General features: G+C 40.1%; 1 protein-coding gene across 1 annotated transcript; it reads left to right on the top strand.

Moving 5' to 3' along the window:
• Window positions 1–10,872: 10,872 nt before the first annotated feature.
• LOC123037998 lies at window positions 10,873–15,700 on the top strand. Its single transcript, XM_044461353.1, has 4 exons — window positions 10,873–10,963; window positions 12,924–13,552; window positions 13,666–14,589; window positions 14,765–15,700. The coding sequence occupies exons 1-4, from the start codon at window positions 10,873–10,875 to the stop codon at window positions 15,698–15,700; spliced, it is 2,580 nt and encodes an 859-aa protein (XP_044317288.1).
• Window positions 15,701–16,177: the final 477 nt, after the last annotated feature.

Consider the following 16,177-nt stretch of genomic DNA (forward strand, 5'->3'; position numbering starts at 1 on the left):
CGACATGCCGAATTTCATAAGGATCGGCCGACTATATCCTATAGCTGCCATATAACTGATTGATCGGAAATGCCATAACTTTGGTGTTTGTAAAGTTAGAATGTTGGGATTTTCTATGGGTTTTATATTTGGCTAATCAATCCGACATGCCGAATTTCATAAGGATCGGCCGACTATATCCTATAGCTGCCATATAACTGAACGATTGGAAATGTCATAACTTTGGTGTTTTTAATGTCAGTTATTTCTAACTTGACTTGTTTAACTTTGACCCAAAATTGAACTTCGAGAGTCCATAACTTTACGAAGCTAAAGCCGATTGCAAAGTGGCATACCTCTAAAGACTTCTGATTCGATTCTCTAAAAATCTGCATTCAAATTTTTCAATTTAACGTCGATTAATATTTTGACCCATTTTCATGTCAGTTATTTCTAGATATCCGAGGACTTGTAACAGAGTGACTAAAAATTGGACTTAGAGAGTCCATAACTTTACCAAACTTAAGCCGTTTCCAAAGTGGCATACCTCTAAAGACTTCTGATTCGATTCTCTAAAAATCTGCATGCAAATTTTTATACCCTTGCAGAGGGTATTATAATTTTGGTCAAAAGTGTGCAACGCATTGAAGGAGACATCTCCGACCCTATAAAGTATATATATTCTTGATCAGGATCACCTCCTGAGTTGATATAGCCATGTCCGTCTGTCCGTCTGTCCGTCTGTCTGTCCGTCTGTCTGTCCGTCTGTCTGTTTCTACGCAAACTAGTCTCTCAGTTTTAAAGCTATCGAATTGAAACTTTGCACATACCCTTCTTTCCTTTGCACGCAGTATATATGTCGGAACGGCCGGGATCGGCCGACTATATCCTATAGCTGCCATATAACTGATTGATCGGAAATGCCATATCTTTGGTGTTTGTAAAGTTAGAATGTTGGGATTTTCTAAGGGTTTTATATTTGGCTAATCAATCCGACATGTCGAATTTCATAAGGATCGGCCGACTATATCCTATAGCTGCCATATAACTGATTGATCGGAAATGCCATAACTTTGGTGTTTGTAAAGTTAGAATGTTGGGATTTTCTAAGGGTTTTATATTTGGCTAATCAATCCGACATGCCGAATTTCATAAGGATCGGCCGACTATATCCTATAGCTGCCATATAACTGATTGATCGGAAATCCCATAACTTTGGTGTTTGTAAAGTTAGAATGTTGGGATTTTCTAAGGGTTTTATATTTGGCTAATCAATCCGACATGCCGAATTTCATAAGGATCGGCCGACTATATCCTATAGCTGCCATATAACTGATTGATCGGAAATGCCATAACTTTGGTGTTTGTAAAGTTAGAATGTTGGGATTTTCTAACTTGACTTGTTTAACTTTGACCCAAAATTGAACTTCGAGAGTCCATAACTTTACGAAGCTAAAGCCGATTGCAAAGTGGCATACCTCTAAAGACTTCTGATTCGATTCTCTAAAAATCTGCATTCAAATTTTTCAATTTAACGTCGATTAATATTTTGACCCATTTTCATGTCAGTTATTTCTAGATTTCCGAGGACTTGTAACAGAGTGACTAAAAATTGGACTTAGAGAGTCCATAACTTTACCAAACTTAAGCCGTTTCCAAAGTGGCATACCTCTAAAGACTTCTGATTCGATTCTCTAAAAATCTGCATTCAAATTTTTATACCCTTGCAGAGGGTATTATAATTTTGGTCAAAAGTGTGCAACGCAGTGAAGGAGACATCTCCGACCCTATAAAGTATATATATTCTTGATCAGGATCACCTCCTGAGTTGATATAGCCATGTCCGTCTGTCCGTCTGTCCGTCTGTCTGTCCGTCTGTCTGTCCGTCTGTCTGTTTCTACGCAAACTAGTCTCTCAGTTTTAAAGCTATCGAATTGAAACTTTGCACATACCCTTCTTTCCTTTGCACGCAGTATATATGTCGGAACGGCCGGGATCGGCCGACTATATCCTATAGCTGCCATATAACTGATTGATCGGAAATGCCATATCTTTGGTGTTTGTAAAGTTAGAATGTTGGGATTTTCTAAGGGTTTTATATTTGGCTAATCAATCCGACATGCCGAATTTCATAAGGATCGGCCGACTATATCCTATAGCTGCCATATAACTGATTGATCGGAAATGCCATAACTTTGGTGTTTGTAAAGTTAGAATGTTGGGATTTTCTAAGGGTTTTATATTTGGCTAATCAATCCGACATGCCGAATTTCATAAGGATCGGCCGACTATATCCTATAGCTGCCATATAACTGATTGATCGGAAATGCCATAACTTTGGTGTTTGTAAAGTTAGAATGTTGGGATTTTCTATGGGTTTTATATTTGGCTAATCAATCCGACATGCCGAATTTCATAAGGATCGGCCGACTATATCCTATAGCTGCCATATAACTGAACGATTGGAAATGTCATAACTTTGGTGTTTTTAATGTCAGTTATTTCTAACTTGACTTGTTTAACTTTGACCCAAAATTGAACTTCGAGAGTCCATAACTTTACGAAGCTAAAGCCGATTGCAAAGTGGCATACCTCTAAAGACTTCTGATTCGATTCTCTAAAAATCTGCATTCAAATTTTTCAATTTAACGTCGATTAATATTTTGACCCATTTTCATGTCAGTTATTTCTAGATATCCGAGGACTTGTAACAGAGTGACTAAAAATTGGACTTAGAGAGTCCATAACTTTACCAAACTTAAGCCGTTTCCAAAGTGGCATACCTCTAAAGACTTCTGATTCGATTCTCTAAAAATCTGCATGCAAATTTTTATACCCTTGCAGAGGGTATTATAATTTTGGTCAAAGTGTGCAACGCATTGAAGGAGACATCTCCGACCCTATAAAGTATATATATTCTTGATCAGGATCACCTCCTGAGTTGATATAGCCATGTCCGTCTGTCCGTCTGTCCGTCTGTCTGTCCGTCTGTCTGTCCGTCTGTCTGTTTCTACGCAAACTAGTCTCTCAGTTTTAAAGCTATCGAATTGAAACTTTGCACATACCCTTCTTTCCTTTGCACGCAGTATATATGTCGGAACGGCCGGGATCGGCCGACTATATCCTATAGCTGCCATATAACTGATTGATCGGAAATGCCATATCTTTGGTGTTTGTAAAGTTAGAATGTTGGGATTTTCTAAGGGTTTTATATTTGGCTAATCAATCCGACATGTCGAATTTCATAAGGATCGGCCGACTATATCCTATAGCTGCCATATAACTGATTGATCGGAAATGCCATAACTTTGGTGTTTGTAAAGTTAGAATGTTGGGATTTTCTAAGGGTTTTATATTTGGCTAATCAATCCGACATGCCGAATTTCATAAGGATCGGCCGACTATATCCTATAGCTGCCATATAACTGATTGATCGGAAATCCCATAACTTTGGTGTTTGTAAAGTTAGAATGTTGGGATTTTCTATGGGTTTTATATTTGGCTAATCAATCCGACATGCCGAATTTCATAAGGATCGGCCGACTATATCCTATAGCTGCCATATAACTGAACGATTGGAAATGTCATAACTTTGGTGTTTTTAATGTCAGTTATTTCTAACTTGACTTGTTTAACTTTGACCCAAAATTGAACTTCGAGAGTCCATAACTTTACGAAGCTAAAGCCGATTGCAAAGTGGCATACCTCTAAAGACTTCTGATTCGATTCTCTAAAAATCTGCATTCAAATTTTTCAATTTAACGTCGATTAATATTTTGACCCATTTTCATGTCAGTTATTTCTAGATTTCCGAGGACTTGTAACAGAGTGACTAAAAATTGGACTTAGAGAGTCCATAACTTTACCAAACTTAAGCCGTTTCCAAAGTGGCATACCTCTAAAGACTTCTGATTCGATTCTCTAAAAATCTGCATTCAAATTTTTATACCCTTGCAGAGGGTATTATAATTTTGGTCAAAAGTGTGCAACGCAGTGAAGGAGACATCTCCGACCCTATAAAGTATATATATTCTTGATCAGGATCACCTCCTGAGTTGATATAGCCATGTCCGTCTGTCCGTCTGTCCGTCTGTCTGTCCGTCTGTCTGTTTCTACGCAAACTAGTCTCTCAGTTTTAAAGCTATCGAATTGAAACTTTGCACATACCCTTCTTTCCTTTGCACGCAGTATATATGTCGGAACGGCCGGGATCGGCCGACTATATCCTATAGCTGCCATATAACTGATTGATCGGAAATGCCATATCTTTGGTGTTTGTAAAGTTAGAATGTTGGGATTTTCTAAGGGTTTTATATTTGGCTAATCAATCCGACATGCCGAATTTCATAAGGATCGGCCGACTATATCCTATAGCTGCCATATAACTGATTGATCGGAAATGCCATAACTTTGGTGTTTGTAAAGTTAGAATGTTGGGATTTTCTATGGGTTTTATATTTGGCTAATCAATCCGACATGCCGAATTTCATAAGGATCGGCCGACTATATCCTATAGCTGCCATATAACTGAACGATTGGAAATGTCATAACTTTGGTGTTTTTAATGTCAGTTATTTCTAACTTGACTTGTTTAACTTTGACCCAAAATTGAACTTCGAGAGTCCATAACTTTACGAAGCTAAAGCCGATTGCAAAGTGGCATACCTCTAAAGACTTCTGATTCGATTCTCTAAAAATCTGCATTCAAATTTTTATACCCTTGCAGAGGGTATTATAATTTTGGTCAAAAGTGTGCAACGCAGTGAAGGAGACATCTCCGACCCTATAAAGTATATATATTCTTGATCAGGATCACCTCCTGAGTTGATATAGCCATGTCCGTCTGTCCGTCTGTCTGTCCGTCTGTCCGTCTGTCTGTTTCTACGCAAACTAGTCTCTCAGTTTTAAAGCTATCGAATTGAAACTTTGCACACACCCTTCTTTCCTTTGCACGCAGTATATAAGTCGGAACGGCCGGGATCGGCCGACTATATCCTATAGCTGCCATATAACTGATTGATCGGAAATGCCATAACTTTGGTGTTTGTAAAGTTAGGAAGTTGGGATTTTATATGGGTGTTATATTTGGCCAATCAATTCGACCTACCAAATTTCATAAGGATCGGCCGACTATATCCTATAGCTGCCATATAACTGATTGATCGGAAATGCCATAACTTTGGTGTTTGTAAAGTTAGGAAGCTGGGATTTTCTATGGGTTTTATATTTGGCCAATCAATCCGACCTACCAAATATCATAAGGATCGGCCGACTATATATTATAGCCGCCATATATCTGATTGATCGGAAATGCCATAACTTTGGTGTTTGTTAAGTTAGGAAGTTGGGATTTTCTATGAGTTTTATTTTTGGCCAATCAATCCGACCTATTAAATTTCATAAGGATCGGCCGACTATATCCTATAGCTGCCATATAACTGAACGATTGGAAATGCCATAACTTTGGTGTTTTTAAAGTTAGGAAGATGGGATTTTTTATGAGTATTAAGAATGCATCTTGTGATTAATTTTGGAGAATATAATGTACATAATATTCTGCAAGGGTATATCAACTTCGGCTCCGCCCGAAGTTAGCTTTCCTTTCTTGTTCAATTTAACGTTGATCAAATTTTTGACCCATTTTCATGTCAGTTATTTCTAATTTGACTTGTTTAACTTTGACCCAAAATTGAACTTCGAGAGTCTGTTCTGAGCAGCCCGCCTAAACTAGTCTAGTGCGCATAGGTGTATGGCTGAACCTGTAGCGCTATTGCGCTCTCCTCTTTATATCTGCCTTATCTCGCTAAGCTGTCGCGCTATGTATTCAGCGACTACATTGTAAAACCCAAATTAAAACGAGGACGGAAGCTTACTTCGGCAAGCCGAAGTTTTAATACCCTTGCAGACTTTGACGAAATTGCTAAAAGTGAAAAAGTAGCGAAAGGAATAAGGTATACATAAGTAAACTAGATTTGCATCGTTTCAAGTCAATTGCTTTTATACTGCAAAAATGTCATATACAAAAGGGATACTTTCGCAGCCTTTAACAATTTTTACTATCTCCTTTAAGATATAGACTTCCGAGCGGCAAGCGCTTTTACCCTAATCAAGATATGCGTAAATAAATAAGAATTGGAAAATTTTATGTTAGTAGCTTACACACTGCGCGAAATATTCTGATAATCATCAAATTTGGACCGATTTCACCCTATTGTTCCTATGGGAGCTATAGGATATAGACGTATGTCAATAGCTTATACACTGCGCGAAATATTCTAAAAAACATGAAATTTTGACCGATTTCACCGTATTGTTCCTATGGGAGCTATAGGATATAGACGTCCGATCAGCACGCGCTTTTACCTTGATGAAGGAATGCATAAAAAATACGATTTGAAAAAATGTACAGCAATAGCTTTTACACATCGCGAAATATTCTGAAAAACATCAAATTTGAACCGATTTTACCCTATTGTTCCTATGGGAGCTATAGGATATAGACGTCCGATCGTCACGCGCTTTTACCCTGATCAAGGTACGCATAAAAAAATAAGATTTGGAAAGATTTATGTCAATAGCTTTTACACTGCGCGAAATATCCTAAAAATCATTAAATTTTAACCGATTTTACCCTATTGTTCCTATGGGAGCTATAGGATATAGACGTCCGATCGCCACGCGCTTTTACCCTGATCAAGGTATGCATAAAAAAATACGATTTGTAAAGATTAATGTCAATAGCTTTTACACTGCGCGAAATATCATAAATTCTTGCAAGATATATCCAATTGTTCCTATGGGAGCTATAGGATATAGACGTCCGATCGGGGCGATTTTCAAACTTGGTCTGCGTACACATGTTTTAGGACGATTGTGAAAGTTTCAGATCGCTAGCTTTTAAACTGAGCTCGCAAACGGTATTGAAACAGACGGACAGACGGACAGACGGACATGGCTATATCGACTCCCCTATTGATCCTGATCAAGAATATATATACTTTATGGGGTCGGAAACGTCTCCTTCACTGCGTTACAAACTTCTGACCAAAATTATAATACCCTCTGCAAGGGTATAAAAAGATAAGCTATACGTAATTAATTTAATTTTTAAATAGCGGATGTAGTATGTACTTGTCTGATTGGCAGCAACTTTTACCCTGAGCAAGGTGTACATAAATAAATTAGATAAATTGCATAGTTTCATGCCAATAGCTTTTATACTGCAAAATTGTCATATACAAATAGGGAAAAAGGGATATTTTCGCAGCCTTTAACAATTTTTCCTACGGAAGCTATACGATATAGACGTTCAATCGGCAAGCGCTTTTACCCTGATCAAGGTATGCGTAAATAAATAAGACTTGGAAAAATGTATGTCAATAGCTTATACACTGCGCGAAATATTCTAAAAAAACATGAAATTTTGACCGATTTCACCGTATTGTTCCTATGGGAGCTATAGGATATAGACGTCCGATCAGCACGCGCTTTTACCTTGATGAAGGAATGCATAAAAAAATGCGATTTGAATAAATGTACAGCTTTTACACATCGCGAAATATTCTGAAAAACATCAAATTTGAACCGATTTTACCCTATTGTTCCTATGGGAGCTATAGGATATAGACGTCCGATCGTCACGCGCTTTTACCCTGATCAAGGTACGCATAAAAAAATAAGATTTGGAAAGATTTATGTCAATAGCTTTTACACTGCGCGAAATATCATAAATTCTTGCAAGATATATCCAATTGTTCTTATGGGAGCTATAGGATATAGACGTCCGATCGGGGCGATTTTCAAACTTGATCTGCGTACACATGTTTTAGGACGATTGTGAAAGTTTCAGATCGCTAGCTTTTAAACTGAGCTCGCAAACGGTATTGAAACAGACGGACAGACGGACATGGCTATATCGACTCCCCTATTGATCCTGATCAAGAATATATATACTTTATGGGGTCGAAAACGTCTCCTTCACTGCGTTACAAACTTCTGACCAAAATTAAAATACCCTCTGCAAGGGTATAATATGAAGCCAGGCTTTCGGCTGCAGCAGTGCAGATTCGACTGGCAGAATAAACACGACACGTACATAAACTTATAATATTGAAAGCGTTATTATTACATAACCTAAGGGTGGCATTTTTGTTGTCTTCCCCCAAACATTTTGGTGACCCCGACGTGATCGCTGTTTTATTTGCCGTCTGCAACTCGGTTTTATTATTGTTTTATATCGTTTAAACAATATATTTTTGGTTTCGCTGTCGTTTGCGGGCATTCGGTCACAAACACACGGACTTACATACAAGTGCACACAGCTGGCCGTTTAAGTTTTACATTTCGCGCTGTGAAAAGCCGGCAGGCTGTTGATCTTTTTGTACATTTCGCGCTGTGAAAAAATCAAAGCAGTGTTGTGCTGCAAATTATAAACAAAAGGAGAATAACATTTAACTATTCTAAAAGTGCATAGTGCAGTGCATACATATACATAATTTCAAGTCCGCTGTTATAAGGCGGAACAACAACAACAAAGTTCCGTTGCGTTTTCGACGACGCTTGGTGTCGCGCATTTTTCGCGGCAAAGGTTAAAAGGTTATTCACCCCTCTTAACCGGTTCGGACATTTTTCTTTTATTTTTTTTTGTGTGCGACTAAAAAATGGCTGCTCCAGAAAACGCGGTTCGGCCTCAAAATGACGCGCCAAATGAAATAGAATTTTTTCGCGCCAAAGTGCAATCAATTCTGCGTCAAACAAACGCGATGAAATTATATTTAACAACTGAGTCTATAGATCAGTTGGATGAAGCTGATCTTCTCGCGCGATTGGACTGGGTCAATTCCTTAAATTCGTCGTTTGACTCCGCACAGACATCGCTGGAACGGCTGGATTTAAAGGAGACTTCGAGTGATAGGCGATGGGAATTTTCGGAGGTTTTTATGGCCCAGCGCAAATTGCAATTGTTGGGTAGCACAGCTGCCAACTCCACATCTATAGACATCAACCAACATTCTGATCTTTCTTTTCGGACACGGAAGCCTCGATTACCGAACCTGGAGATTGCTCGATTTCATGGATCTTATGCTGAGCGGCCGGACTTTCTCGCAACGTTCACCGCGGTCATTGGAAATGATGACGAGCTAAGCGACATTGAAAAGCTGCAATATTTACGGTCTAGTCTAGGCGGCGTGGCTCTGGAGACCATACGCTCGCTCGAACCTTCAAATGACAATTATAACGAGGACGGAAGCTAACTTCGGCAAGCCGAAGTTTTAATACCCTTGCAGACTTTGACGAAATTGCTAAAAGTGAAAAAGTAGCGAAAGGAATAAGGTATACATAAGTAAAATAGATTTGCATCGTTTCAAGTCAATTGCTTTTATACTGCAAAAATGTCATATACAAAAGGGATACTTTCGCAGCCTTTAACAATTTTTACTATCTCCTTTAAGATATAGACTTCCGAGCGGCAAGCGCTTTTACCCTAATCAAGATATGCGTAAATAAATAAGAATTGGAAAATTTTATGTTAGTAGCTTACACACTGCGCGAAATATTCTGATAATCATCAAATTTGGACCGATTTCACCCTATTGTTCCTATGGGAGCTATAGGATATAGACGTATGTCAATAGCTTATACACTGCGCGAAATATTCTAAAAAAACATGAAATTTTGACCGATTTCACCGTATTGTTCCTATGGGAGCTATAGGATATAGACGTCCGATCAGCACGCGCTTTTACCTTGATGAAGGAATGCATAAAAAAATACGATTTGAAAAAATGTACAGCAATAGCTTTTACACATCGCGAAATATTCTGAAAAACATCAAATTTGAACCGATTTTACCCTATTGTTCCTATGGGAGCTATAGGATATAGACGTCCGATCGTCACGCACTTTTACCCTGATCAAGGTACGCATAAAAAAATAAGATTTGGAAAGATTTATGTCAATAGATTTTACACTGCGCGAAAAATCCTAAAAATCATTAAATTTTAACCGATTTTACCCTATTGTTCCTATGGGAGCTATAGGATATAGACGTCCGATCGTCACGCGCTTTTACCCTGATCAAGGTACGCATAAAAAAATAAGATTTGGAAAGATTTATGTCAATAGCTTTTACACTGCGCGAAATATCCTAAAAATCATTAGATTTTAACCGATTTTACCCTATTGTTCCTATGGGAGCTATAGGATATAGACGTCCGATCGCCACGCGCTTTTACCCTGATCAAGGTATGCATAAAAAATACGATTTGTAAAGATTAATGTCAATAGCTTTTACACTGCGCGAAATATCATAAATTCTTGCAAGATATATCCAATTGTTCCTATGGGAGCTATAGGATATAGACGTCCGATCGGGGCGATTTTCAAACTTGATCTGCGTACACATGTTTTAGGACGATTGTGAAAGTTTCAGATCGCTAGCTTTTAAACTGAGCTCGCAAACGGTATTGAAACAGACGGACAGACGGACATGGCTATATCGACTCCCCTATTGATCCTGATCAAGAATATATATACTTTATGGGGTCGGAAACGTCTCCTTCACTGCGTTACAAACTTCTGACCAAAATTATAATACCCTCTGCAAGGGTATAAAAAGGCTTTGAATCTGCTCATAAATCGATTTGATAATAAAGTTTTACATTTTCAGGCACACGTTCAAGCAATATTTGGTTTAAAAGGTGTCGAGAAGGGATCTGCCTAGGGTCTTCGTGAGCTCAGTGATTCTATGAACGCACATCTTCGGGCAATCCAAACGCTGGCCACTACTCAGCAAATTTTGGATGGATTACTGATTCATATCGTCGTTCACAAGCTGGATCAACGGACTCGGGAAAAATGGGAAGAGGATTTGCCAATCGCTGAGTTATCTTCATGGACTGCTATGGAGTCGTTTTTGGAGAGGAGATGCAGGATGATGGAAAATTTGGATCAAGCTTTGGTAACGCAAACACCAGGCCATCAGGTGGGAAAAAATGTGCATAAATATAACCCAAGTGCACTCATTGCGTCTTCTACTAACTTAAGGGGGTCTTCTAGTCTAGAAATTTGAGAAAATCGAAAAAATTTTTTTTTCATAATTCGATAGTTTGGATATTCAAAAATATCTCCCTAAAAGGATTTTTCAAAACTCAAATTATTTTCAAAGTTATTGCCGTTTTAGTGACGTGGCAACTAGACCAGTTGAGCGAACGACTGGAACTTTAAACGCGTTTTTCTCGAAACTACTTTTTTTGATGCGGTCGCCACTCTAACTCAAGTTCTAATCAGTCGATTTATTTGAAATTTGGCACGAATATTCTTTAAATATATCGCTATCGCATGAACCAACAAAAAATAAAAATTTTAAATTTATAATATTTTTAAAAATTCGACAAAGTGGAAAAATTAGTGAAAAAAATCGACCTTTTTCTTTGAGTAGCCGCCATTTCATGAAAAAAAAAGATTTTTTTTTTTGTTGGTTCATGCCATAGCGACATTCGTACTCATTAAGAATCTATCATTGTTTTATTTTTCAGATAATTAAATCATAGATATCATGGCGACGCGGACACGGCCTCTTTTTTTTCCCCTCTTCTTCAGAAAGGAATAACTCAATGAAAACTAATTTTTTTTTTTGAAATTTATTTTATGTACTCCTTTAAGTTTAATAAACAAATGATAAAAAAACGGATAGTAAAAATACCTATTGATTTTTTTTTTATTAATCGTTAAAAAAAGGTCGAAATTCGAGCCTCTAGACTAGAAGACCCCCTTAAATCATCCAATATGCCTATTTTGCGATGCGAGAGATCATTATTTGCCAAAGTGCTCTAGATTTTTAAATTTGAGCCCTCATCTTCGATTTAGAGAAGCCAAGAAAATGCACCTTTGTCTAAACTGTTTGCGCAAGGGGCATAGTATGCAGCAATGCAAATCAACTCATTCATTAGATTCCGCTTCTCAATTGAACTTTATAACTACGCGCCTAGCTAGCCAGTTAAATTTGAAATATAGGCATTCGCATATACTAATTTCTGGGATCGGTGAGTCCTCTATGAACTCTGATAAATCAGTGGATATTTTTGCGCAATCACGGGATGCAGGCTATCGTGCGTCATTCACAGCTGTTGTGACTCACAGTATCACTGATTATCAGCCGAATTTCAACATAAATACATCAGGATGGAGGATTCCACAAAACATTTCGCTCGCTGACCCTTATTTCAACCAATCACAACGAATCGACTTGTTAATTGGCGCTGGTCTGTTTTTCGAAATAATTGCTATGGGGCAAATACATTTGGATAGCATGTTGCCAACACTCCAAAACACCAAACTTGGTTGGATCGTTTCTGGTGGGATGTCGACTACTCCAAATCATAAGTCTGTCTTAGCCGCCATTGTCAAGGATACTACGGATCATTCTGAGGATGACGCACTTGCTGCCATAGTAAAGCGATTTTGGGAAATTGAGGATTGTAATCCATCAAAGCCAGCACTGTTGCCTGAGGACTTGCAATGCGAACAACTGTTCAAGGAAAACTGCACTAGACTTGGGAATGGTCAATACTCTGTTCGTCTCTTATCCACTTCGGGATTCGAAAGTTTAGGTGATTCCTATTGCCTAGCTCGTCGTCGTTTTAGGAGTTTGGAAGCTAAGCTAGATAGAAACCCTGTTCTCAAAGCTCAGTATTCGGCCTTTCTCCAAGAATACATCAACTTAGGCCACATGTCTCTCGCACCAAAGGATCCAACAGTACCACAATTCTTCTTGCCCCACCATTGTGTGCATAAGCAGGAAAGTACGAGCACAAAGCTTCGGGTCGTCTTTGATGGGTCTGCTAGAACTACTTCTGGCAGCTCTCTGAACGACTTGCTTCTTGCAGGGCCAACAATTCAGCAAAAAATCTTTAACATTCTACTTCGCTTCCGATTTTTTAAAGTTGCCCTCTGTGGAGACATCTGCAAGATGTACCGCTGCGTGCGTGTGTCCTACCCGGATGACTTTTTGCAGTGTATTGTTTGGCGAGAGAAGTCCACGGATGAGTTGAGTGTTTACAAATTGAACACGGTGACTTATGGTACCAAGCCAGCTGCCTTTCTGGCTATAAGAGCCATGCATCAGCTCTCTTATGATGAGGAGGATTCGTTTCCAATTGGAGCAAAAATTGTTCGTAGGGACTTCTACGTGGATGATTTAATCTCTGGTGGCGAGTCAATTGAAGAGGTTAGGGAAATTCGTCGTCAGGTGAAGGATCTATTGTCGCGAGGCCATTTTCCAATCCGCAAATGGTGTTCTTATGATGGACGCGCCCTCGAAGGAGAGTCTGACTGCGATAAGGAGAAGCTAATTCAATTTCACGACGGATCAGCTGTTACCAAGGCGCTGGGATTAGCCTGGGATCCTTCTTCTGACCAACTTCTGTTCAACTTTTCTCAATTATCTGTAAATCATCGAGTCACCAAGCGTATTGCACTTTCAACAATAGCCAAATTCTATGATCCGCTCGGTTTAATAACACCGATTGTCACAAAGGCCAAGATCTTTTTGCAATCCCTATGGAATGCTAACGTGGATTGGGATGACACATTACCAGAGCCTATTCTTTCGTCATGGGGGAGTTGACCTCTCAGTTATCGATCGTCCAAAACTTGAAATTTTCACGATTCGTAATGCAACCTCAGTCTTCCATCCAGTTGCATGGATTCTGCGATGCTAGCATAGCGGCTTATGGAGCGTGTTTATACTTGCGGTCGGAGGCCAATGGAGAAGCAAAGGTCCACTTGCTCTGCGCCAAGTCGAGAGTGTCCCCTTTAAAGGCTTTGACAATTCCAAGATTGGAGTTGTCGGCAGCGCTTTTATTGGCGGAGCTTATCGTAAGCGTCAAGGAAACCATCGATTTCGAATGCGACATTTATTGCTGGTCCGACTCGTCTATCGTACTGGCGTGGATTCGGCAGCCTCCGAGGGATTTCAACGTATTTGTATCCAACAGAATCGCGAAAATTCAGGAGATGACAAAAGGCATGACTTGGCACCATGTTCCAACAAGCTTAAATCCGGCGGATGTCGTATCGCGAGGCTGTACCCCGAGAGAATTGCTGGAGCACTCCCTATGGGCTAACGGGCCTCCATTCCTGCTGCAAAGCTCGTCAAAATGGCCCTCTCTTCCAAATGCAGTTAAGGATCTTCCAGAACGTCGTTCCGCAGCGCTAGTTGGAACTGTTTGCACTGACATTTCGATCAACTGCAAATTCCTTAACCCTTTTCATAAGTTGCAGCGTGTATTTGCGTACATTTATCGGTTCATTTCGAATTGCAGAGCAAAATCTTCACCTTCAAGGAACCGTATTACCGTTGAGGAGCTCAATTCGGGGACCGTACTTCTTCTTAGGAGCATCCAACAGGTTCACTTAGCCAAGGAGTATGGATGTCTTAGCCAGGGCAGGCCGTGTCCACAGAAGAGCAAGCTGATTTCGCTGAGACCAATAATCGGCTCCGATGGATTACTTCGCGTTGGTGGAAGACTTCAGAATGCAAATCTGGACTACGATACTCAGCATCCGATATTGTTACCCAAGGATCATCCAGTTACAAAGGCAATCATCGTATATTTTCATATAAAATACTTGCACGCAGGATCGCAACAAATGCGTCAGATGTTTTCGGATGAAGCCTGTCACTTGGGAGCACGTTATGGGCAGCCTGCCAGCCAATCGAGTTCAGCCTAACCCAGCATTTCATACCACGGGAGTACATTATTGTGGACCATTTTATCATAAGGCAGAGGCCCGCAACAAGGCGCCTCACAAGTGTTACATAGCCGTCTTTGTCTGCTTCTCTACGAAGGCCACGCATTTGGAAGACGTCCAGGATCTCACAACGGATTCTTTCATCGCAGCGTTGAGAAGATTCACCAGCCTGAGAGGCACTCCGCGCACTATTTGGAGTGACAATGCGACGAATTTTGTCGGCGCTAAGAGCGAGCTAACCGAGCTGAAGAATCTATTTCTGAGCGAACCCCACACGGCTGCGATAGCTTCCTCTTGCTTAGCTGATGGGATTGATTGGAAGTTCATACCTCCGCGTGCCCCACATTTCGGTGGTTTATGGGAGGCGGCTGTTAAATCGGCCAAATTTCATTTTTATAGAGTCGTCGGTGCTTCCATCTTGGGCCTCGATGAATTGAGAACTCCCGCTTATGAGATTTCTGCCATTCTTAACTCCCGTCCACTCTGTCCAATTTCAGAAAACGCTGAAAGTCTTGACGTGTTAACGCCGGCCCATTTCCTGAAAGGCTCCAGCTACACAAGGTTTCCTGAGCCTGATATCACGCATCTCCGAGAAGGCCGCCTCAGCAGATGGCAAAGGGTGACACAGATGCAGCAGCAATTCTGGAAGCGGTGGAGCAGCGAGTACTTATCCTTGCTCCAAGAAAGGAGTAAGTGGCGCGTCGAAACATCCAACATCAAGGTCGGAAGCATCGTGTTGCTGAAGGAGGACAACCTTCCACCCTTGAAATGGCAGCTGGGGTGCATCCAAGGAGTCGTTCCAGGCGAGGACGGTGTCGTCAGAGTAGCTATGGTCCGTACAGCTACGGGTCTAGTCAAGAGAGCCGTCGCCAAGTTAGCCGTTCTGCCCATCGATTCCCATTTAGTTGGAGCCCTACTTCCTCCAACGGGGGAGTATGTTCGGAGCAGCCCGCCTAAACTAGTCTAGTGCGCATAGGTGTATGGCTGAACCTGTAGCGCTCTTGCGCTCTCCTCTTTATATCTGCCTTATCTCGCTAAGCTGTCGCCCTACGTATTCAGCGACTACATTGTAAAACCCAAATTAAAATATGAAGCCAGGCTTTCGGCTGCAGCAGTGCAGATTCGACTGGCAGAATAAACACGACACGTACATAAACTTATAATATTGAAAGCGTTATTATTACATAACCTAAGGGTGGCATTTTTGTTGTCTTCCCCCAAACAGAGTCCATAAATTTACCAAACTTAAGCCGATTCCAAAGTGGCATACCTCTAAAGACTTCTGATTCGATTCTCTAAAAATCTGCATTCAAATTTTTCAATTTAACGTTGATCAAATTTTTGACCCATTTTCATGTCAGTTATTTTTAGTTTTCCGAGGACTTGTAACAGAGTGACTCAAAATTGGACTTAGAGAGTCCATAACTTTATCAAACTTAAGCCG

Source organism: Drosophila rhopaloa, unplaced genomic scaffold (genome assembly GCF_018152115.1).
Source record: "Drosophila rhopaloa isolate 14029-0021.01 unplaced genomic scaffold, ASM1815211v1 contig_105, whole genome shotgun sequence".
NCBI classification, from domain to species: Eukaryota; Metazoa; Arthropoda; class Insecta; order Diptera; family Drosophilidae; genus Drosophila; species Drosophila rhopaloa.